We start from the raw sequence: 25,299 nt of genomic DNA on the forward strand, positions 1-25,299 counted from the left end.
CTGCCTGGCTTCTATTCTGTTTCAATCTATAGCATCTCCTGAGATGATTTTTGGTTTGGTTTTCCAGCAAAGTACCTTGGCAGGTCAGGACCAAAGTATGCTACAAAAATCACACCATGCAACACTTCTCACATTAAGGATTTATTGGTTGTGGGAGCAAGGGAAGCAAAAATCTGTCTCAGAGTTGGGACATAAGAGAAACAGAGAAGCCGGGCGTGGTGGCGCACGCCTTTAATCCCAGCACTCAGGAGGCAGAGGCAGGCGGATTTCTGAGTTCGAGGCCAGCCTGGTCTACAAAGTGAGCTCCAGGACAGCCAGAGCTATGAAGAGAAACCCTGTCTTGAAAAAAAACCAAAAAAAAAAAAAAAAAGAGAGAGAAACAGAGACAGAAAGACAGAGAAAAAGAGCAGGCCATGATGGTAGGGACCTTTTAAAGGGTGCACATGCCACACAGGCAGCTGGTGATGAAATAGCTGCTGGTGCTGAGTCCCTGAAAGTGGGCTGGGATTAACAATTTGTTCACTTTTTTAAATTGAAAATTTATTATGCCAGTAGTGATTTCTGAAAGTTTGTATTGTAAGGCACTCCTGTTTAATGCTGGTATAGGATTGTATATTCTTTATATTTTTAGGAGAAAGAAAAATAAATCTCAACATTATTTTTGAAGGTTGCGTTGGCATTACTGATTGATTGTGTGTGTGAGAGAGTGTGTGTGTGTGTGCGCGTGCACGTGCGCGAGTGTGTGCACAAGTGTGCACACTTTAGAAAGAGATGAAGGGAAAGGTGGGGGGTACTCAAAGATGGGGAAAAGGCTGATATAGAAAGAAAAACAAACAGGATACCAACGATTGAAATGTTAATTAAGCTCTTGTGAAAGGGAGAAAACATTGAAGTAAGCATGAAAGCATAGGAAATAAACTTGGTAAAAACCTTTTGATTTTTATTTTGGAGAAAACAGAAAAAGGATTCCAAGCTGCTATATGTAAATTCTTTCCCAAGTACATTGTAGTTTGTAGAGTGTTAGAGATGTTAAAAGATATATTAATTCCAACATTTGTTATGTTTCTTAAGATATGGTTTTCACTATAATGTCAAATAAGTTATTTATTGTTTTCAGAATTACACCTCGAAAATTTGATACCGTCCAAGCATCTGAGCAATTTAAAGGGGGAATAATCACCAGTGACATTGGAGACTTGACGTTAAGCAAGAGGGGAATACGCACATCCTTTACGTTTAGAAAAGTGAGGCGAATGCCCTGCAATTGTAGTAAGTCTCTAATTTCATCTGTGCTGCAACAGAATAAATCTAGTAAGAAAATGCTTTAAGACTACCAGTGCTTAGAGCTTTTTCCTAACTTTCCCAGTGACATCTCTTATACTCTGTTCTGGATTAGCTTTCCCAGCACTTCTCTGAGCTTTCTTCATTGATGTTTCTATTCTTTGAAGGCAGAGGCTATATTTTATCATTAAATATGGGAAAAAGCTTTAGCATTATTGAATGCCAAGAAAATGCTTCATTTTTTAAAGTGACAGATTAGAGAGTGTTGTGCTATTCTGATTTGTTTACTTAAGTATGTTGATTCCTAGATGTATTTCTTGGACTCAACAGAAATTCTATTTATTTTATAAATGATAGTTTGTAATGATAAATATCAGAGAATGCTTTTCATATCACAAGTATTTCAATTTGGGGTAGCCTGCAGTAGTAGCTATTACAGTGAGCTGTAATCCTAAAAACATTTTAAATTAAAAATCTTTTATCTCAGGACTAGAAGATGGTTTACCTGTAGCTTCTTTCCACTACCCAAATTATCGGACTGTCTGTTCAGGTCCAAAAGGTCTGATACATTCTGGCCTCTACAGGCACCCCTACTCTGTTTGGCATATACAATCAGAAACATATACAAATAAATAAAAATACAAATAAATGTTAAAGAACAAAGCCTCTTACATCAGAAGATAGTAATTCTGTTTAATAAAACCTTAAAATTGCTGAATTTGTGAGGCAAAAATGAGTGTTTACTTATTTTGCTAATAGTGTCAATAAGTTTATAAAATGTGATATTTTAGAAATGTTTAGTCCTGGGAAAATTTCACACTTCTGGCAGCTTTAAAAGGAATAGAAAGGAAAGCAAAGCTCCCCTTCCAGAGCATTAAAGCTTTAAGCTACTTCCAAATTTGGTTGGAGAGACAAGCTAGGTTTCTTATGCAAATGTTTCTTTGTTGCGGATGGTTATTAATGAAAAATCAAATGCTAAAGCCTTTGTTTGGTCTTTCTATTCAGTTTACAGATGTTTCCCTTTTTTTTTTTTTTTTAAAGATTTATTTATTTATTTATTATATATAAGTACACTGCAGCTGTCTTCAGACACTCCAGAAGAGGGCGCCAGATCTCGTTACGGATGGTTGTGAGCCACCATGTGGTTGCTGGGATTTGAACTCTGGACCTTCGGAAGAGCAGTCGGGTGCTCTTACCCACTGAGCCATCTCACCAGCCCCGATGTTTCCCTTTTTGTTTCCCCTCCTCTTGCTTTTGTGACAATTTCATACTAATCTTGGTCTTTGTTACTCACCATTAGTCCTCTCCAAGTGACTGCCTTCTTCCCAAAAAACTTCCCACCCCTTACTTGTTTTGTTTCATTTTTTTTTTTTAATAATTCATTGAGTTTAGTTAGAATTATTTGTTTGAATGTCAGTATAGAATTATTTTCTGGAGCATGGACTATTCATCATTGGCAGCATGACCAAAGAAAATGACACTCCTTCCCCCAGCAACCGTCAACTACCCATAGACCCTGTACCATACATGGATTTTTATCTGATACCCTAATATTTTGCATAAAAGGTAAAAGTTTGTTACTTTACTTACTTAATGAATTAGTTTGTTTATGATTGATTTGTTAACTAGCTCTATTGATTGATTGATTGATTGAGATCGGGGTTTCACTCTGTAAGCCTAGGCCACATGGAAATCAATATATAATACAGAATGCCCTCAAATTCTTATTGGTCTTGCTGCTCAAACTCTCAAATGGTAGGGTTGTAGGTATGAGCTGCCACACCTGGATACAGAACTTTTTCTTTTCATATAGGTTACTCCTCAGTCTGCGACAGACAAAGGAAGGCCACACCTCCATCCCTTCCAGAGAGCAGTAAAGAAGCATTGGAGTTAGAGCAAAAGCATGTCCATCATGTGTACAATGAGATTGCAAGTCACTTCAGCAGCACAAGACATAGCCCATGGCCACGCATAGTAGAGTTCCTGAAAGCTTTGCCAAGTGGTTCCATAGTGGCAGATATTGGATGTGGAAATGGAAAATACCTTGGCATCAACAAGGACTTATATATGGCAAGTAATTGTGCTACTTCTTCTTTTTTTTAATTTAAAAACAAATGGGGAGGATATTGTTCATACATGAGTGTTGTACTTACCATTATTTCATTCCTCCCTCCTTCTCCCAATTCCAATTTCTCATATGTTTCTTTCATTCTTTTTAAAACTCCATGACCTCTTTTATTAAACTGTTACTGTTATATATAAATATTCATATATATATATATATATATATATATATATATATATATATATATACACACACACACACATATGAAGCCTGCTGAGTCCATTTAGTGGTATTTATGTATATGTGTGTGTATGTGTGTTTAGGGTTAATAACTTGAGACTGAATAACCTATTAGATAGGCTTCTTCCTGAAGAAGATGCCCTCTTTCCCTCTCTCATTCGTCATTAACTGCCCACAATTCTTCATACAGGAGTGGACCTTGTGAATTTCTGCCCATCTACATTAGCATGTCATCTGGTATTGTCATTTTTCAGGTCTTGATTAGGCAGTCATATTGAGATTCCATGGTATAGCTTTCCTGTCATATATAGAAGATGCTGTCTTATAGCAGATGTCTTGTTCCTGTGGTCCTTACAATGTTTCTACTCCTCTTCCAGTTTTTCTGCTTTATGCATCTGCTTTATCTTTCTTCTATTAGGATGTCCCAATAAGGAAAAGTTCTCTATAAAATCTCTTCTAATCTATAGTTTATAATCATAAAATAGTTGATTCATGGTCACACTAGAAAGTAAAGTCTAAGGACAAGAAAAATTGCAAAGAGTACAATGGTCATAAATACCTAGGGAAACAGAAAAAAGAATTGGAGTAGTCTTGGGGTGATACCTCAGTACATAAATTGCTTTCCACATAAACATGAGAAACAGAATTCAATCCCCAAACACTCACATCAAAAGCTGGGTACAGTGGCTTCCCAGTACTTTCTTCCCAGTACTGGGGAAGCAGTGACAGGAGGGTCCTTGGGGCTCAATGACTAATCAGCATACCTGAGTCAGTCATCATTGAGAGATTTTTATCTCAAAAAAACAAGGTGGACAGCTCCTGAGGAATGACACTTGAAGCTGGTCTACGGCCTTCATAATTGTATGCACACATGTATTGTCACCAACATGCATGCATGTGCATATTTGTGCACACACACACATGCACACACATAAACACACACATTTAAGAGATAAAAAAGAATGGGCATTGTCTTAGTCAGGGTTTCTATTCCTGCACAAACATCATGACCAAGAAGCAAGTTGGCAAGGAAAGGGTTTATTTGGCTTACACTTCCATGCTGCTGTTCATCACCAAAGAAGTCAGGACTGGAACTCAAGTAGGTCATGAAGCAGGAGCTGATGCAGAGGCCATGGAGGGACGTTCTTTATTGGCTTGCCTCTCCTGGCTTGCTCAGCCTGCTCTCTTATAGAACCCAAGACTACCAGCCCAGAGATGGCACCACCCACAAGGGGCCTTTCCCCCTTGATCACTAGTTGAGAAAATGCCTTACAGTTGGATCTCATGGAGGCATTTCCTCAACTGAAGCTCCTTTCTCTGTGATAACTCCAGCTGTGTCAAGTTGACACAAAACTAGCCAGTACAGGCATGTTTGCTAACTTAGTCTGTTGTAATAACTTTTTTTTGCAGTGTCCTTAATAACAACAGTAATATACTATGACAAGGAAGCACAAAAATGGAAGCACTGTAAACCCTGTGTCTTAGTTTGGGTTTTGTTGCTGTGAAGAGACAACATGACCAAGGCAACTTTTATCAAGGACAACATTTACTTGGGGCTGCCTTACAATTTCAGAGGTTCAATCCATTATCATCATGGCAGGAAACATGGCAGCATACAGGCAGACATGGTGCTGGAGAAGGAGCTGAGAGGTCTACATCTTGATCTGCAGGCAGCCAGGAAGAGATTCTTCCTGCAGGCAGCCAGAAGGAGGCTCCCTTCCACACAGGTGAAAGCTTGAGCATAGGACCTCAAAGCCCACTCCAACAATGACCCTTTTCTTCCAACAAGACCACACCTATTCCAACAAGGCCATGCCTCCTAACAGTTCCACTTCACATGGGCTGAACATACTAAACCACCATATCCTAGTTCCAAACGTAAGTGTAACTCTTGCAGCTCATCAAAAAAAGCATCTTTTTTGAGCAGATGAATACTATTATAAGAAGCCACAACTAGTCAAAATACAAAGAATTATTAGTTGCTGAATGCCAGCTTCAGCGTAGCCCCTATACCGAAATAACAGAGACTTGATCCTCAGTACTCATTCATTCATAGTCAGAAAAGGAAAGTATTCCCTCATAGATTTAAAATTTTATGAACTTAACCATTCTAGATCCAGAGGTAAAGCCATTTGCAATTCTGCAATTATCTGCTTTCATTTGTTATAATTTTGTTCTTTGAGCCACCCCCTTTTTTTTTTTCCTTTCTATGTGAAGAAAGTTCTATGTGTGGTAGGCTTATCCACATTATCTATATTATCACTGCTCTGGATGACTAGAACTTTTATTTCTCAATATTAGGGATGAAGAGGAGAGGGAAAGGAAAGAGGGAAGGAAAAGAGGAAGAAAATGCATGAATGAATGAGTCAGTCTATATCCAAGTTATTGAAATAATCTCAGATTACTTGGAATCTTGGCTTCCTTCTCCACCTTTGATGCTGTGTACCAACACAAAGGAAATACTACCACTGCAATCAAGGGAACTTAGAGCTAACATGCAGTGGCAGAAGAAAAGAATAGTTTTCCATCAAGAACAAAATGATACTCATGTATTGTCATGTATGTAGTTCAATTTCAGTTTGTGAATAACAGACTAATTTTTCACATTGCATAGGTATTCTTTTTTTTATTTCTTTTTTATTTCGTTTTTTCATTAGATATTTTCTTCATTTACATTTCAAATGCTATCCCGAAAGTCTCCTATACCCTCCCACCCCTAGCCCCCTGCCCTGTTCCCAACCCACTGACTCCCTCTTCCTGGCCCACAGACGTGGATGCTCAGAGTCAGCTATTGGATGGATCACCGGGCCCCCCAATGGAGGAGCTAGAGAAAGTACCCAAGGAGCTGAAGGGGTCTGCAACCCTATAGGTGGAACAACAATATGAACTAACCAGTACCCCTAGAGCTCGTGTCTCTAGCTGCATATGTAGCAGAAGATGGCCTAGTCGGCCATCATTGGGAAGAGAGGCCCCTTGGTCTTGTAAACTTTATATGCCCCAGTACAGGGGAATGCCAGGGCCAAGAAGTGGGAGTGAGTAGGTAGGGGAGCAGGTCAGGGGAAGGGTATAGGGAACTTTTGGGATAGCAGTTGAGATATAAATAAAGAAAATATCTAATAAAAATATGGAAAAAGAAAAAAGAAAATGTTGTCTTTTTTCCACTGGATGGTTTTAACTCCTTTGTCAAAGATCAAGTGACCATAGGTGTGTGGTTTCATTTCTGGGTCTTTCTATTCCATTGATCTACCTGTCTGTCGCTATACCAGTACCATGCAGTTTTTATCACAATTGCTCTGTAGTACAGCTTGAGGTGATTTCCCCAGAATCTATCTTTTATTGTTGAGAATAGTTTTTGCTATCCTAGGTTTTCTGTTGTTCCAGATGAATTTGCAAATTGCCCTTTCTAACTCAGTGAAGAATTGAGTTGGAATTTTGATGGGGATTTCATTGAATCTGTAGATTGCGTTTGGCAGGATAGCCATTTTTACTATATTAATCCTGCCAATCCATGAGCATGGGAGATCTTTCCATCTTCTGAGATATTCTTTGATTTCTTTCTTCAGAGACTTGAATTTCTTCTCATATAGATCTTTCACTTCCTTAGTTAGAGTCACACTAAGGTATGTTATATTATTTGTGTCTATTGTGAAGGTTGTTGTTTCCCTAATTTCTTTCTCAGCCTGTTTATCCATTGTGTAGAGTCAGCCTGCTTATCCATTGTGTAGAGAAAGCCCACTGATTTTTTTGAGTTAATTTTATATCCAGCCACTTCACTGAAGCTGTTTATCAGGTTTAGGAATTCTCTGATGGAATTTATAGGGTTACTTATATATACTATCATATCATCTGCAAATAGTGGTATTTTGACTTCTTCATTATTGAATTTGTATCCCCTTGACCTCCTTTTGTTGTCTAATTGCTCTGGCTAGACTTCTAGTACTATATTGAATAGGTAGGGAGAGAGTGGGCAGCCTTGTCTAGTCCCTGATTAGTGGAATTCCTTCCAGCTTCTCTCCATTTACTTTGATGTTGGCTACTGGTTTGCTGTATATTGCTTTTATTATGTTTAGGTATGGGCCTTGAATTCCTGATCTTTCCAAGTTTTTTTTATCATGGAGGGGTGTTGGACTTTGTCAAATGCTTTCTCAGCATCTAACGAGATGATCATGTGGTTTTTGTCTTTGAGTTTGTTTATATAGTGGATTACATTGATGGATTTCTGTATATTAAACCATCCCTGAATCGCTGGAATGATGGATGATTGTTTTGATGTGTTCTTGGATTCGGTTTGCGAGGATTTTATTGAGTATTTTTGCATCGATATTCATAAGGGAAATTGGTCTGAAGTTCTCTTTTTTGTTGGATCTTTGTGTGGTTTAGGTATCAGAGTAATTGTGGTTTCATAGAATTAATTGGGTAGGGTACCTTCTGTTTCTATTTTTTGGAATAGTTTGAGGAGAGTTGGAATTAGGTCTTCTTTGAAGGTCTGATAGAACTCTGCACTAAACCCATCTGGTCCTGGGCTTTTTTTGGTTGGGAGGGGATATGGGGCTGTTTAGATAGTTAATCTGAACCTGATTTAATTTTGGTACCTGGTATCTGTCTAGAAATTTGTCCATTTCATGCAGGTTTCCAGTTTTGTTGAGTATAGCAACATCATTTGTTGAGTATAGCAAAATCATTTCTGATTTTGTTAATTAGGATGCTGTCCCTGTGCCCTCTACTGAGTTTGGCTAAGGGTTTATTGTTGGGGCTGGCTTGAGGCTCCCATGTAAGGTTTCGAGCTTGGGAGGCAGCCTGGAGCTGAAAGAAAAGGAAACTAGGCTGAGAGAGAGAGAGAGAGAGAGAGAGAGAGAGAGAGAGAGAGAGAGAGAGAGAGATGGAACCAAGACAGTATTCTGATCAAGGCTCAAATTTTTAATGGGGGACACGCTTTAGAAAGGAGGGGGAAAGCCCATTCCTGCCAAATCATCCTTGGAGCCCAGCTGCAGGTGACCAAGTGTAGGATTGGATGTAGACTCCAGAACAGCTAGGCTGACCAAGTGTAGGATTGGATGTAGACTCAGGAACAGCTAGGCCAACTCCCAGCAGGTAGCAGCCACAGCAGTGGCTGAACAATAGAGTGATCCAGGGAGGCAGGCTCCACCTTAAGTATTCTCCTTAGTGGCAACAAAGTCAAGGTCTGGCTCAGCCTGCTTCAGGCTTGTTGGAGGCTACTGTTTATCTCTCTTGTTGATTTTCTCAATGAACCAACTCCTGATTTGGTTAATTCTTTCAATAGTTCTTTTTGTTTCCACTTGGTTGATTTCGCCCCTGAGTTTGATTATTTCCTGCCATCTACTCTTCTTGGGTAAATTTGCTTGTTTTAGTTCTAGAGCTTTTAGGTGTGCTGTCAAGCTGCTAGTGTATGCTCTCTAGTTTCTCTTTGGAGGCACTCAGAGCTATGCGTTTTCCTCTTAGGAATGCTTTCATTGTTTCCCATAAGTTGGGGTATGTTTTGGCTTCATTTTCATTAAACTCTTTAAAATTAAAGTCTTTAATTTCTTTCTTTATTTCTTCCTTGGCCAAGGTCTCAAGGTAGAGTGTTGTTCAGCTTCCATGTGAATGTTGTCTTTGTTTTATGTATGTTGTTATTGAAGATCATTCTTAGTCCATGGTGATCTGATAGGAATCATGGGACAATTTCAATATTTTTGTATCTGTTGAGGCCTGTTTTGTGACCTTGGTCAGTTTTGGAGAAGGTACCATGAGGTGCTGAGAAGGTATATCCTTTTGTTTTAGGATAAAATGTTCTGTAGATATCTGTTAAATCCATTTGTTTCATAACTTCTGTTAGTTTCTTTTTGTTTCTGTTTCCAGGATCTGTTCATAGATGAGAGTGGGGTGTGGAAGTCTCCCACTATTATTGTGTGAAGTGCAATGTGTGCTTTGACCTTTACTAAAGTTTCTTTAATGAATGTGACTGCCCTTGCATTTGGAGCATAGATATTCAGAATTGAGAGTTCATCTTGGAAGATTTTACCTTTGATGAGTGTGAAGTGGCCCTTCCCCATTTTTTTTTTTTAAATAACTTTGGAAGTTGATTTTATTCGATATTAGAATGGCTACTCCACCTTGTTTCTTCAGACTATTTGCTTTGAAAATCGTTTTCCAGCCTTTCACTCTGAGGTAGTGTCTGTTTTTTTCCTCTGAGATGGGTTTCCTGTAAGCAGCAAAATGTTGAGTTCTGTTTGTGCAGCCAGTCTGTTAGTGTATGTCTTTTTATTGGGGAATTGAGTCCATTGATATTAAGAGATATTGAGGTAAAGTAATTGTTGCTTCCTGTTATTTTGTTGTTAGATTTGGGATTCTGTTCTTGTGGCTGTCTTCTTTTAGGTTTGTTGAAGGATTACTTTCTTGCTTTTTCTAGGGTGTAGTTTCCGTCTTTGTATTGGTGTTTTTCCATTATTATCCTTTGAAGGGCTGAATTCCTGTAAAGATATTTTGTGAATTTGATTTTCACATGGGATACTTTGGTTTCTCCATCTATGGTAATTGAGAGGTTTGCATAGTAGCCTGGGCTGGCATTTGTGTTCTCTTAGTGTCTGTATAACATCTGTCCAGGATCTTCTAGCTTTCTTTTTTTTTTTTTTTTTTTTTTTTTGTGGTTTTTCGAGACAGGGTTTCTCTGTGTAGCTCTGGCTGTCCTGGAACTCACTTTGTAGACCAGGCTGGCCTCGAACTCAGAAATCCGCCTGCCTCTGCCTCCCGAGTGCTGGGATTAAAGGCGTGCGCCACCACGCCCGGCTTCTTCTAGCTTTCATAGTATCTGGTGAGAAGTGTGGAGTAATTCTAATAGGCCTGCCTTTATATGTTACTTGACCTTTTTCCCTTACTGCTTTTAATATTCTGTCTTTATTTGGTGCATTTTTTGTTCTGATTATTATGTGTCGGGAGGAATTCTTTTCTGATCCAGTCTATTTGGAGTTCTGTAGGCTTCTTGTATGTTCATGTGCATCTCTTTCTTGGTATGGGAAGTTTTCTTCTATAATTTTGTTGAAGATATTTGCTGGCCCTTTAAGTTGAAAATCTTCATTCTCATCTACTCCTATTATCCGTAGGTTTGGTCTTCTCATTGTGTCCTGGATTTCCTGGATGTTTTGAGTTAGTATCTTTTTGCATTTTGTGTTTTCTTTAATTGTTATGTCCATGTTCTCTATGGAATCTTCTGCATCTGAGATTCTCTCTTCCATCTCTTGTATTCTCTTGCTAATGCTCACATCTATGGTTCCTGATTTCTTTCCTATGGTTTCTATCTCCAGAGTTGTCTCCCTTTGGTTTTTCTTTATTGTTTCTACTTCCATTTTTAGATCCTGGATGGTTGTGTTCAGTTCCATCACCTGTTTGGTAGTGTTTTCGTGTAAGGGATTTTTGTGTTTCGTCTTTAAAGGCTTCTGGCTGTTAACCTGTGTTTTCCTGTATTTCCTTCTTAAAGTCTTCCATCATCATCATGAGAAGTGACTTTAGATCATGTCTTGCTATTTTGGTGTGATGGTGTATCCAGGACTTGCTATGGTGGGAGAGTTTGGTTCTTATGATGCCAAGTAACCTTGGTTTATGTTGCTTCTGTTCTTATGCTTGCCTCCTGCCATCTGATTATCTCAAGTGCTTGCTGCCCTCAATATATCTGATTGGAGCCTGTCATTCCTATAATCCCAGTTGATTCAGGACTCCTCAGAGTCCAGCTTTCTCTGTGCTCCTTTGATTGTGGGCTCCTGTGAACCTGAGATTCTGAGTGTGTCAGAGTTCTTGGCAGTCAAGCTCCTCTGAGACCCTGAAATACTGGTGTGACCCAGTTCCTGTTATCCTGGGATCCTGTTGTCCTAAGATCCTGGGCATGTTACAGTGCTTGGAAATGGTGTCTTCTTTGAGGACAGTGGAGCTGTCTGGTCTGTTTGAAACCAAGGTAAACCAGAACTGATCAAAAGGGACCTGAACCTCTGGTCAGAAAGGGCTCCGGTGTCCTTGTTCCTGCTGTCACAGGCCCGTCACAATTGGATTGGGACTAATGTTGGGTTCTGCTCACCAGTGATCCTAAGACCAAGTGGAGAGTCCGATAGGGACAGTCGGGATGTCCGCAGACTCTGCGCCCAAGGTGACCTGGTGCTGGTGCTGACTGGAAAGGATTTGTGCCTCTGGTCAGGCCGGTTTTCTGCTTCCCTAATGCTGTCTCAGGTTCTGCGATATTGAATTGGAACATATGTTGTGTTCTGCTCACCAATGATCCTAAGATGAAGTGGAGAGTCCTCTAGGGACAGTGGGGGTGTCTGCCGACTCTGTGCCCAAGGTGACCCGACTGGAAGGGACTTACGCCTCTGGTCAGGCCGGTTTTCTGCTTCCCTAATCGATATTTTGATTTATTTAAAACAGTTTGGGAGTTCTCTGCAGTCCACTCTGCATACTGAAGGGTGTGCTTACCTTCTTTTTTTTTTTTTTTTCCTTTCTTACTTGCCAAGGTAACAATCAATTACTTTTGTGCTTTAAAAATTATGCATTTGATAGTTTAACAATAGAAAATGGAACTTTATTTTAATGATTTTTTTTTTATGTTTTACTTATACTTTTAAAGTCATGTATTTATAGTTTTGGTTTGTTTAGTTTTTTCTTTGAAATTTTTAAAAATCATGAAGGTACAGTTGTAGAGATGGTACAGTGCATCATACAAGTGCTTGTGTACAAGGAAAAGGACCTAAGTTGAAATCCTCAGAACCCATATAAAACCCAGATAACAGGTAACAGGTGTCTGTAATCAACTCTCTCTTCTAATGAGATGGGCCTTGGTGACAGGAGAATTCTTAAAGATGGTGGGCCATTTAGCCCGGTGTAAATAGCAGTAAGCAAGAGACTCTGAATTAAGCAAGTTGGAATGAAAAGACTAACACCTGAGGTTGTCCTCTGATGTCCACACGTGCTTTGGCACACATCTTCTTGCCAACATAAACACATCACATGTACACGCATAAACATACACAAACGGAGGAGATTAAAGAAAGTATTTTTAAACCTAACATGAATGTTTATGTCCTTGATATCCATCCAACAGAATGAAATAAATAGCTTTGAAAGTGTCCTTGGGTTCATGGTTTTTTTATAAATAGGCCATCTTTCTGCTCTGTTGTAGACATTATGCAGAATTATGAAGAACTTCAAAAATGTGATACTATTCTTGGTGTTTATAAAAGAAAGACAAAACAACAAACAACAACACAAAAACATGATTTTAACTATGATGTATGGAAGACTCCCACACTTTGGCCACTATCAGTAGTATTTGTGTGACACAATGCCTATTTTTCTTGTTGATGAGAAGGAATGCTATGTCCAAACTGTCAAAAGCATCTTGTGAGAGGAGAGAGACATTTCGTCTGATTTTGCATGGATGCTGTTCTGATCTTCTTTGTGATTCTTAGCAACTTCCCTCTGAACAACTTGAGGCCTACCTTTAAAGTTTTGTTTTTCAGTCAGATTGGATTTCTTCCTGTTAGCTTTTAGTAAGATTCAGCTTTCAGTCACAACTAGGCATACTTATGGCTTATTATTTTTGAACTGATTTCAAATGTAGGAAAATATAGCCAACATCAAACTTAGTGTATATTATTTGACTGGAGTTTTGACTCAGAATTTGGGCTTAATTGGCTGAGTTGTATAGAATATAAGTGAAAAGAAATGAATGTGATCAGCCAGGCATGGATCTTGAATAAAGAGGAGAGTTAGGAATGATTCTGGTCCTGTTATTAATAGCCCATTGGAACACCGCATATGGAATTATACCAAGGAACTTTTATCCAACTTCAAAAATTAAAGCAGCTCTAAGGGTTACAAGAATTGTTTTGGTAAGAAAATCTGTATTCTTTATTTTTAGCAGAACTGCAAGAGCCGTAAGAGCCAGTGTTTATTATAATGAAAAATAAATGAGTAAATATGAGTTCAGACTGGCCACTATTGTTGAATTAAATCTGCCACTTTAATTACACATTCTTACAGAAAGAAAAGCATTGCTCAGTATTGGATTTGGTTAGGAAAAATGTCTAGAATAATTATTAAATGGTGGGTTACCACTTCTTGGGTCTCTTTTATATCGTCCTTAGTTTACATGTACACATAACAGTTATATGCGTATAGATGTGCATGTACATATATGTAGGTATACATAGTACATAAATATTTGGTTGTTTGTATATATGCTACTAAATAGGAGAGCTTATACAAAAACAACAGAGGTATACTGAAAATTAAGCCCTTGAAAAGTTTACACAGAATTGAGATAATTATGGGGCTGACTCATTAGGCCTTACCTGCTTGGGGAAGTGGAAATGTTTGCTCTGCTTGCTGCCTTCAATGATACCATTCCCTTAGGATGCATTTCCGTTACAGAAAGGTATAAACAAATGTAGTGTTTACAAATTGTTAGTTCAGCACTTTGTTGTTTGTAAGGCTAGGATGTGGGATCCAGAATCAAGGAGGGGAAGAGGAAAGTGGAGTCACCTGGGAAACAAACTCCAGAAACCAATATCTAGATGCAGAACTACTGTATTGCACAGCAGCAAGCCTTTTTATACAGCCTTGGACTAATGGGAAATCAGCATGAGCTCTGGAGTAGGCAACCATCCCTCTGGTATTATGGAGAAGTTCCAGGCTGCCAGTACCCGAGGGTTCCTCCTTAAAGACAGGGAAAGCAGCCACCACCCTGTTTTGGAGCCATTCTGAGATTTCACTGATTTGCTAGGATCCTCTGTTTTGTGTCATGTTACCGGTATGCCAGCGGATGTAGACACTTGTACTATTAGAATGGTATTAGAAGCCTCCCTCTTCATCCACTGGGCCCTACCCAGGAGCCACAACACCCAGATCAGGTGTTTAACAGAAAATAGGTTTAATAGTTTTAAAAACTGAAATAATCTTTACCAACAATAAAAAAAATACAACCAAACCAAACCAACAAAAAACCCACCACCAACAAAAATAAACAGGGTTTTACTGTTTAATACTGGCTGGCCTTGCCTGCCACTGCCTCCCACATTGCTAGGATGAACTATTTGTGCTACTGTATATGACCTCCACTTTTGGGGGTGGAGTGGATGGTAATTGATTTTTCTGACTATAGTCATGACTTTGTACTGACTGTTATGACTGGTAATGTTGTCTCCTTATGAATATGAACCATATGTGATTAGTCTAAAGTATGAAATAAACTTCTTGTGATATATAAATGAAATGTTATTTATTTATTTATTTATTTATTTATTTATTTATTTATTTATTTTTTAATCACAGATTGGGTGTGATCGTAGCCAGAACCTTGTGGACATTTGTCGAGAGAGGCAGTTCCAGGCCTTAGTCTGTGATGCACTAGCTGTTCCTGTCAGAAGTGGGTCTTGTGATGCTTGCATCTCTATTGCTGTCATTCACCACTTTGCAACTGCAGTGAGTGTTGCTTTTCTCTCTGTAAGAGTTTGTAAGTAAAATGGCAAGAAAAGTGTGGGTGTGTGTGGGTCAAGATAAGCCTTTCCTTTCTTTTTTTTTTAATGATTTATTTATTTATTTTATGTATGTGATTACACTGTAGCTGTTCAGATGGTTGTGAGCCTTCATGTGGTTGTTGGGCATTGAATTTTTAGGACCTCTGCTCGCTCTGGTCGGATCCACTCTATCAGTCCCTGCTTGCTCCAGTCAACTCAGCTTGCTCAGTCCCTGCTTGCTCCGACCGAAAGATTTATTTATTATTATAAATAAGTACACTATGGGTGACATCATATGCACCAGAAGAGGGCATCAGCCACCATGTGGTTGCTGGGATTTGAACTCAAGACTTTCAGAAGAGCAGTCAGTGTTCTTACCCGCTGAGCCATCTATCTTGCCAGTACAAACCTTTCCTTTCTTAAATTTCTTTTCTTTCTTTTATTTTTTTCTAGTTTTGTCATGGTTTCCACATGAAGTATCCTCCAAAAATAAAAAAAATAAAAAATGTACTGAAGGCTTGGCCCCAAGCTTGTTTTTCTGTTAGAAAGTGATTGGGTAATGAGGATAATAATTCCATCAGTGGGTCAATTCATTGACTATTTTATGTTGTATGCACTATTAAGAGGTGGGGCCTGATTTAAAGAAAAGAGTTCACCAGTAGAGTGGCTTTGAATGGCATATCTTGCCATGGTTTCCTTTCTTTCCTAATGCTATGTGCTGCAATCAGATAAGCAGCTCTGCCAGGATATTCCCTTCTGTGATGTTCTGCCTAATGTAGTCCTAGGAACAAGAAACTAAAAGATTATGGACTGAAATCTGAAGTCTGTGAACCAAAATAAATCTACATTTATAATGTTTTTCTTGGACATTTTACCACAGTGACAAAAATCAGTAATAATTCTTTTTGATTGCTTGCTGTGTAGTTTTAATGTAGTTTTCCCTCCTCCTTTAGCTTTCTGGATAGTCTTTTGTTACTTTTAATACTTACCATAGGTGACCAATATATATCTACCTATGACATTAGTCTACTTTGTGCTTTTATACTTGGCTCTTCTAGCAAGATAAGACGTCAGAACAACATTTAGCTCCTCTGTCTTTCATGGTAGCATTACTATATATTATTTTTGTTGTTTTAGGCTCTTGGTATTTATTTATACTGTTGAATATTTACTCTATCTAGTACTTCTCCTTTGAAGCACTTTTTTTTAATTGGATATTTTCTTTATTTACATTTCAAATGTTATCCCCTTTCCTCTTTCCTCTTTGGAAACTTCCTATTGCATCTCCCCTCCCCCTACTTCTATGAGGGTTCTCCCTCACCCCCCCATTAATAGTTGCTTTAATATACTCATTTATAATATGTGTCACTATAAAATAATTGAAATGATGAAATATGAAATATTTAACTTGCATTTTTTTTATTTGTTGTCTATGTGTGTGTATTGATGTGACTGTGCATTTGCCACAGAGTATTGTTTGTTATGTCAGAGAAGAACTGTGAGACTGAATTTTATCCACCAAATGGGTTCTGGGAATTGATTCAGATCATCAGGCATTGACAAGAGCATTTATAACCACTAAGCCATCTATCTCCCTAGCCCAAATTATACAGTGTTTAATTCTTAATTACATTGAATATAGCTGTGTTTTTTCTATGACATAATAGAGTTGTACTAAGAGCCTGGTGTCCTTAGGCCACTGAATCTTCTGTTTTCTGCTTGTATTTTATTCCCTCTCACTGTGAATTAAAATTCAGTCAGGTCCAGCCTGCAGACTTGCTTACCAGTGCCTTAGCCAGCTGTTATATGTACAGTTTTGAGCACCAGCAAACAGTTATACATTTAATTGGGTTTCCCCATTTATTTTCTCTGTCTCCTCAGGGTTGATAAATTACAGTCATTTCATTTTATTGGGTTTTTTAGGAGCGCAGAGTGGAAGCTCTCCAAGAACTTGCCCGTCTCCTGAGACCTGGTGGGCAGGCCCTCATTTATGTCTGGGCAATGGAACAAGAGTATAAAAATCAGAAGTCCAAGTATCTTAGAGGAAAGAGAATTAGCCAAGGAGATAAAGATGAGCTAAACAGTGCCACATCCACGGAAGAATTTCTAGTAAATCAAACGCCTGAGGGGGTCAATGAAGACCCAGCATTGTCTGTCCACTCCAGTAGTAACACCAAGGAAGAAGAGTATAAGTCAAGGAAAGTTCCTAATTCTGAACTCCCTATTCATATAAATAGGACCTGCTTTCATTCCCAAGATGTGCTGGTTCCCTGGCACCTCAAAGGAAACCCTGGTAAAGACAAAGCTGTTGAACCATCTGGTGTAGCAGGATGTCCTGACCCAAGTCCTGTGTTTCATCGTTATTACCATATTTTCTGTGATGGAGAATTGGAAGCTTCATGCCAGGCTGTGGGTGATGTTAGCATTCTGCAGAGCTATTATGATCAAGGGAATTGGTGTGTTGTTCTTCAAAAGGTCTGATCACTTATCTGAACATATCATGTGTAAAGAAAAAAATGTCAATCTGTTTTTGAAAAGGAAACTAAATTATCTCTTTAAATAATGAGAAAATTTGGAAGAGAGATACTTAGGAAACATTTTTCTCTATTCCCATTGTCTGACTTCATAAACGTAGGTTCCTCTTACATGCCTTTTAAGTATGGTGTTTGACATTAACTTGTGAAAATTTTGTCTGTGATGTTTGTATATATATATAGCATTTGAAGATAAGTTTTTGTGTTAAAATCTTTTTATAACTCCAACTTTTGTAGGGTCATAATGAAGCAATTATGTGAGATTTTAATGAAGTGAATACTCCTGGACAATAAGAAAGTATCTGAAGAGCTGGGTGTGGTGGCGCACGCCTTTAATCCCAGCACTTGGGAGGCAGAGGCAGGCGAATTTCTGAGTTCGAGGCCAGCCTGGTCTACAGAGTGAGTTCCAGGACAGCCAGGACTACACAGAGAAACCCTGTCTCTAAAAGACCAAACCAAACAAAACAAAACCAGAAACAAAAAACCAAATATATATATATATAATCTGAAGTTTTATCTGAAATTGTTTGTTCCAAAAAAAAAAAAAATTATACTTTCTCACTGCATCTTGCTATTACATTCTGGATGCCTGCCCAGAAACATTTCAGCCAGAAGATTCTCAATAATTAATAGAAATTTAATTCAACAGATACTCATTAAGCACACACCCTGTACTGAGTAGTATTAAATACTAGGATTGAAGTTGTAAACAAGTAAAAGAGGTTGGGGTGTAGATGAATTGAAGAACCTATGTTTGTCATTGAAGCTCTAGATTTAGTACTGATTACCACAAACACAGACAAACCAGCAGGAAACAAGAACGAAGCACATAGGGAGCTGACATTCAAGAAGGGATGGCTGATACAAGCGAACAAATAAGCAAACAGGTTGTGTGTGGTGATCATAAATGCCATGTAAAGTGTATAAAAGTCTATGAGCAAAAGATTACTTTTCAATGGCAAAAATAACTACTAAACCCAACTAACTTATTACCAGAAATTACTATTCGTGATCCATTGGTCTAAGCTCTAATCACAACTCTAATAGTTCCCTTGAACAGTTAAATTACAAAAGTTAAAATGTTTTCAGTGAAACCAAACATTGTTCTTGCAGTCACAATTGGCTGTTTCATACTCACAGTTTATCTCAATTCAGGACAGGGGTAGCATTTTTATCTAGTCAGTGAAACCAAAAGCATGTTCTTGAAAAGTATTAGTAAAATTGATGAATATCTACCCAGACTGAGTATACCAGGGGGAAATTTTTGTGATTTTTGTAATTGCCTCAATTAAAAAAATAATTAAAAATAACATGTAAATGTTTTAAAACCATCATGTTCTTTAAAAAATGTTTATAACTAACATTTTTTAAAATTATAGTAGGATTTTTTAAAATTCTATTTGCATATACATTTTGTTGTCTATTTTTTTCTCTTTTGAGAGGGTATCTCATATGGTCCAGGTTGACCTCAATTTTGCTATGTAGCCAAGGATCATCTTGAATACCTGATTCTCCTACTTTCACCTCTCCAGTCCCGGGGTTACATGTACTACCACAGCAGGCTGAAGTTTGAATGTGTGTGTGTGTGTGTGTGTGTGTGTGTGTATGAAAAAAATAAGATGTTGGTTATATATTAGGTTATATATTAAAGCAGCAGTTCTCAACCTGTAGGTCATGACCCCTTTGGGGGTCAAACGACCTTTTTATGATTACCATTGGAAATAATAAATATTTACATTTTGATACATAATTGTAGCAAAATTATAGTTATGAAGTAGCAACAAAAATAAATTTATGGTTGGGGTCACCACAACATTGAAGGGTCACAGCATTAGGAAGGTTGAGAACCACTGTATTAAAGGAACATGTAGACCAGTGAAATGGCTTAATTGGTACAGGAATGTGCCACCAATCCTGACACCCTGAATCCCCAGGACCTATATATATCCACTTATGCCTATGCATGTGTGCATAAGCATGCAATCACACATACACACACACACAAACACGCATGTGCACACAAATACTCATACAAGTAAATACCTCCTTTAGAGAAAGGATTTCACTTTGTAGTTTGACTGTCTTGGAACTAGCTAAATTGAACAGCCTGTTCTTGAACCCACAGAAACCTGCCTGTCTGTGCCAAGTGCTGGAATTGAAGGCAAGTGCCACCATGTTCAGCTAAATACATTAAAAAAAAAAAGATATAAGATTTTTAGCTATTCCTAAATCAAAGTTTGAATATTGTTCTTGTGAATTTAAGTTTCCAAGTAAACAAGTTAGCCACGTTGACTGATCATAATGAAAGACTCCGAGAGGAGCCCCTCGCTCAGGCCTCAGGACAATAGCAGACCCCCAAGAACTCATGAGAGACCAAGCTTGATACAAACCACATGAGGCTTTATTCGGGGGGGAAAGTCAGAGCTCTGGGGACGACTCATATCCCACACAGGGGTAGAGGAGTCAACCTCGAGGGGAAAGGGGTCCCAGTTTTTATAGGCCCTCAGGGGAGAAGAAGAAGGAGGAAGTAGGTAATTTCCAGATCTAAACAATATCTATTCTCAAGAAATGGGTATGGGAGGGGTACAAAGAAAGAGTCTGGTGCAGGTGTAGCAACTCAGGATTGGCCCGGCTGTGGTTACTGGGGAGATTTTCCAACTCTTACCCAGCAACCAATATCACAAACATCTGGCAATGGGCTTCATCAGTGGGCACACACATGGGTTCAAGGAACGGTCAAAACATTGGCAGACACACGGGTTCAAGGAGTGGCCAGAGCATTGTGTACCTCTATTTTTCTAAATCAGTGAAACTAGTTCTGCTAACAATGAAATCTATCTTGCCAATTTCAGGGCTTCTGTGACATTTTACATTCTGTGAGGATCTTTCAATAAGAACAAAATCTCTTGAAATGTATATTTACTCATTAGGTAATTTTAATATTTCCTTATTCTTGAATATTTTAGAAATAAACTTAAAGGCAGGCATAGAATTGAGGCAAAGGCAGGCATGAGTCTTATCTGTTCCGAAGTCCGTGTCCCAGAGTTCAAAACTGGCCTAGGGTTACATAGTGAAACTGTACTGGCTGGTTTTTTTGTGTCAACTTGACACAAGCTGGAGTTATCACAGATAATGGAGCCTCCCTTGAGGAAATGCCTCCATGAGATCCAACTGTGCCACACCTACTCCTGTGGAAACTGCATGACAGGCCCAAAAGCTTGGACACCATTCTGAGGCGAAAAGTTTCACCGAAACTTAGTCTCCTGGAATCTTGGCATCCCGTAGCACGAATGCTCCAAACTTTGTCCTTGCATCAGTCGGTGAATGGATTTGTGTGCTTTCCTTCAGTATTGTTTTATTATAAGAACCTCCAAGGAAAGATTTGACATATAGCTAAGTTAGATTGGCCTCCACCAGTGTACCAATATTCTAGGAAATCGTTGAGCCAACCTTGGGTTTTAATTTTAGTTAGAATGCTACTCATTCAGATGAAATGCCACTGGTGTAGATAGTGAAAGAAATCGGGCATTACAATTTACTAGATAAGAGCTAGAAATCTCAGGTCTAGTTCTACAAAGTAAACTTAGAATAACAGCCAAGTCACTCCCATATACAGGAATTTACAATGGCCTAGGAAGAAGGAAGATTGTGGTCTAAGAAGGAACTAGAGTAAATACTTAGAATAACAGCTGAGTCACTCCCATATACAGGAATTTACAATGGCCTACGGAGAAGATGGATTATTCAATAGACTAGAATTGGAACTGTGGCAAGGGCATAAAGCCTTTGGCCCTGGCTTCTAAGAATAAGCTGACCTTAGTTTGGCCTGCTTTTTATCCCAGTTGTAAACACTGATTTTTTTTTTTATCCGAGTTGTAAACACTGCCTGGTTCCTTTCAGCTTTTATGTATGCATTTCTGTTTTGTGTAAAGAGTTATTTTGCATCGGGTTACCTCAGTGTACCTTGGTTGACCTTAATGTATCACCTAACTTCCTTGTTTGCTTCTGTGATATAAGTCTGATGCTCGCTTTGAGACATTACATTCAGATCCAACACTTTCTCTGCTGTTTGTCACCCTGCCAACTCCGTGCCCACCTGAGTACCGGAACCCTGATTCTCCTGAGGGATGAGGGACCAACTGAGTCCAGTCTGAGGCACAACTGTAAGGCATTTTCTCAATTAGCAATCATGACAGAAGGGCCCCATTGTGGGTGGTGCCATCCCTGGACTGGCAGTCTTGGGTTTTATATGAAAGCAAGCTAAGCAAGCCAGGGAAAGCAAGCCAGTAACATTCCTCCATGGCCTCTGAATAAGCTGCTGGTTCCTGACCTGCTTGAGTTCCAGTCCTGAACTCCTCTGGTAGTGAACAATTTGCAAGTGTAAGCTAAATAAACCCTTTCCTCCCCAACTTGCATCTTGGTCATGATGTTTTGTGCAGGAAATCCTGTCTTTAAAAAAAAAAAAAAAAAAGAGTAAATCAGACATTCATTTCCATCATTTCTTCTCCTTTGAAAGGGCATCCTTGGGTGTCAGTCAAAAGTATAGGAAGTAATAAGTCCATTGACCCTGCAAGGCCTAAATGCAACTTACTGTATATTTTCTACCAATAGAATTAAGAAGTGTTTGTGGGTTTTTGTTACTACTCATTTCTAGCACTGTCAGGCTGCCTAGCTATACCTTTGTAAGTAGAGTTTTCTTGAGACTAAATAGGAACTGCCAGTGTGAAAACCTTGCTAAGTTTCTCCTAAAGTCTTTAGTAGATAACTTTTTTATTTTTTCATAAAAAAATTGTCATAAAGCAAGAAAATATAAACAATAATGGCAATTAGCTTTTTTTCATTTATGACTATAATTCTGTAGTTAATAAGGAAAGGATCTTATTATAATTGTGTCTCATAATTGACTCTTGTACTGTATATCAGTTTTTTAATGAAATTACCTCATAGATGAGAGCAACAATAATTTAGCTGTGTTCATACCATATTAAAACTGATTTTTGGATGCCCTGTTCAAATCAGAACCCTGTGAAATAAAAGGTTAAGAAACAATAATGGAGCCGGGTGTGTTGGCACGCTTCTTTAATCCCAGCACTCGGGAGGCAGAGGCAGGAGGATTTCTCAGTTCGAGGACAGCCTGGTCTACAAAGTGAGTTCCAGGACAGCCAGGGCTACACAGAGAAACCCTGTCTCGAAAAACCAAGGGGAAAAAAAAAAAAAAAAAGAAACAATAACGGGGCTATGGCAATGTGATTTATGTTTTTCATACCTGAAGAATTTTAGCTGAAGTTTTTAAAATAAAAGTTGTCATAATTTGGTAGCAGCTGTGAGCCTCCCTTGAGGACTTCCCACACACCTTCATAGCTATGTCTAACCTTAAGTAAATTTGTCTTGTTATATATTGTGGTCTGAATGAAAAATGACCCACAACAGGTTTGTGTATTTAACTACTTGGTCCCAGGTTGGTGGTGCTATTTGGGGAGGTTATGGAACAGTTACACTGTAGAACCTTGCTGGAGGAAGTATTGTGGAGGACTTTAAGGATTTTTGACCTTTTCCCACTTCCTACTTCATGTATGTGGATGAGATGTGATCGTTCAGCTTCCTACTATAGAAATCTGGTGCCATGATGTTCATTCTGGTGTTCAATCTTTTGGAACAGTAGGATAAAATAAACTCCTTCTATAAATTGCTTTTTGTCATAGTATTTTCTCACTGTAACAAATATTATCTTAAAAACCTGTGTATCAGATAATATTTTCAAGTCAGATGTTTTTAAAACTGAACTCTACCACTTAGTAGTGGTTAGAATTTGGTAAATACATATCTGAAAGAAAAAAATTATAATACTAAGTTGCAGTTTTATTGGATAGATTACATGAGAGAACACAACTATTTCAAACACTTTTTGCACAAAGGACAGTAAATGCCAGCTTGCTCCATCCTCATCTCCTACCCTAGCTATACACCTGGAAGTAATGTAGTTTTACCTTTCCTCATGTATTTGTGTATGTAGTCAATTTGGCACTGACATTCATTAGTACATCTCTATGATTCTTTGTTGTTAATTTATTGATTTTCCTGTTGCATGTCAGGCATAATTCTTGTTGGAGAAAGTGGTGTATTATGCCCAGTGGTGGGTTGTAGAAAGGGCAGTAAGAATAAGCATAATTGAGAAATATATATTATGATCTGAAGTGACATATTTTCCCCATAGGAAAAAAAAAGATGTAGATCAGGTTTGGAAGCTAAGAGAGCAAGAAGGCTGGTGGCTTTCAGCTTCTAAAAAAGTGCTGATAGTTCTCTGTAAGAAGAGGAGTTTTAAGTGAAGATTTGACTGAAGTTGGAGAGTTAGTTATGTACTTATATGTGGAAACAGAATTTCAGATTGAGAGAAATTCTAGTGTAAAATGCTAAGATAAAGGGCCAAAGTGAAGAACTGCAAGGAGGAAATGTGTATGTAACAGAAAGAGTGAGACTCAGCCATGTGTTCATGGATTTTCTCCCTTTCCAGTAGGCAGATGACCATTGTTAAACTATCCAGCCTCTGTCTATATACCAATCTAACAAATATCCATTTTATAATAAATATATTCTGTTGGTTATGTTACTCTAGAGAACCCATCTACTACATGAATGAAGCAGTATAACTACTACATAAATAGCATATTTATATTGTGTTTATAAGTAAGCTGAAGTTCATTAAAGTTCATTAAAGAAGGATGTGTGACAGCTTTATTCAAATTTTACTTTATATATAATGAACTTGAGTATCTTTAGATTTGTCCTCTTCTAGAGGTCCTTGAATTCTTCTACCATCTCTACCTGAACCCTAGATACCTAGGAATTGTTCCAGTTGGAGACAAGGTCAGAGACAATATAGGATATGCCAAAATTTTGTTGGTTACCATTTTGAGATTGCAGGCTCTTTGGACCAAGTGACATATTAGGTCCACTTTGAAGGGAACATCTGGCTTCTGTGTGAAGATTAGACAATAATTGAATAAACGGGACCAGTCAGGAAGTTTTTAATGTAATTCAAATGAGTAGTGAGTATTGGTTTGTGATAATGTTATGTTAGCATTGGATAGTAGAACAGTATGCTTTGGGTTATAGATTTGGTGGTAGAAAGCCAAAAGTTTCTGATTAATTGGTATGGTGTGAGAGAATACAAAGGTCCCACAATGTCTTTGTGGTTTCTACAGCCTATTTTCCCAGGGCTACCATTCTTCAGTCTGGATGCAATTTTGATATCCATTTTTCTCCTCTGTGATATAGGCATAGGCCTTTAGTTATACTGCCCCAAGCAAATCTTGCAGATAATGCATCTGCAGACAACCACAGCAGTTGCTGTAAGTATAGAAGTTCTACTCATTGCTGAGCAGTGTGTGAAGACAGGAATAAGAAGAACACAGAGCACAGTGCAACAATTGTGAAACAAATTCATTTAGCAACCATTACACTGAGACAAACACATACATTCAGGGATTCCAAATCACGTAGACAGCTGGATAACAAGCAAATGGTACTCCTTTATTTAATAAACAACAAAAAAAAAGTTGCTTACCTAAGACCCAGACATGCTGAGCATAACATTCAAATGTCCTCTGAAGAAAAAAAAAAAAAAAAGGTTGCTCCAAGCTCTCTTGCTGCCTTACCTGATGTGATGTTGCTCTATTTATAG

General features: G+C 38.4%; 1 protein-coding gene across 5 annotated transcripts in view; it reads left to right on the forward strand.

Annotated features, from left to right (window-relative positions):
- Alkbh8 (alkB homolog 8, tRNA methyltransferase) overlaps positions 1–25,299 on the forward strand; it is a 56,174-nt gene that overhangs the window by 29,376 nt on the left and 1,499 nt on the right. For 4 of the 5 annotated variants that reach the window (XR_015048901.1, XM_085844381.1, XM_085844380.1 and 1 more), the window contains 4 exons: positions 1,118–1,269; positions 3,095–3,351; positions 14,900–15,049; positions 17,008–17,559. Coding sequence is in view for 4 of the 5 variants with exons in the window: in XM_085844381.1 (XP_085700507.1) it covers positions 1,118–1,269; positions 3,095–3,351; positions 14,900–15,049; positions 17,008–17,559 (1,111 nt within the window). In the remaining variant the exon portion in view is untranslated. Of the gene's footprint in view, positions 1–1,117; positions 1,270–3,094; positions 3,352–14,899; positions 15,050–17,007; positions 25,287–25,299 lie in introns of those variants that run through there. The other variant, XM_085844382.1, reaches the window with a different exon arrangement.

Source organism: Mus caroli, unplaced genomic scaffold, assembly GCF_978045245.1.
Source record: "Mus caroli unplaced genomic scaffold, Mus_caroli_1 scaffold_11, whole genome shotgun sequence".
In the NCBI taxonomy this organism is placed as follows: Eukaryota; Metazoa; Chordata; class Mammalia; order Rodentia; family Muridae; genus Mus; species Mus caroli.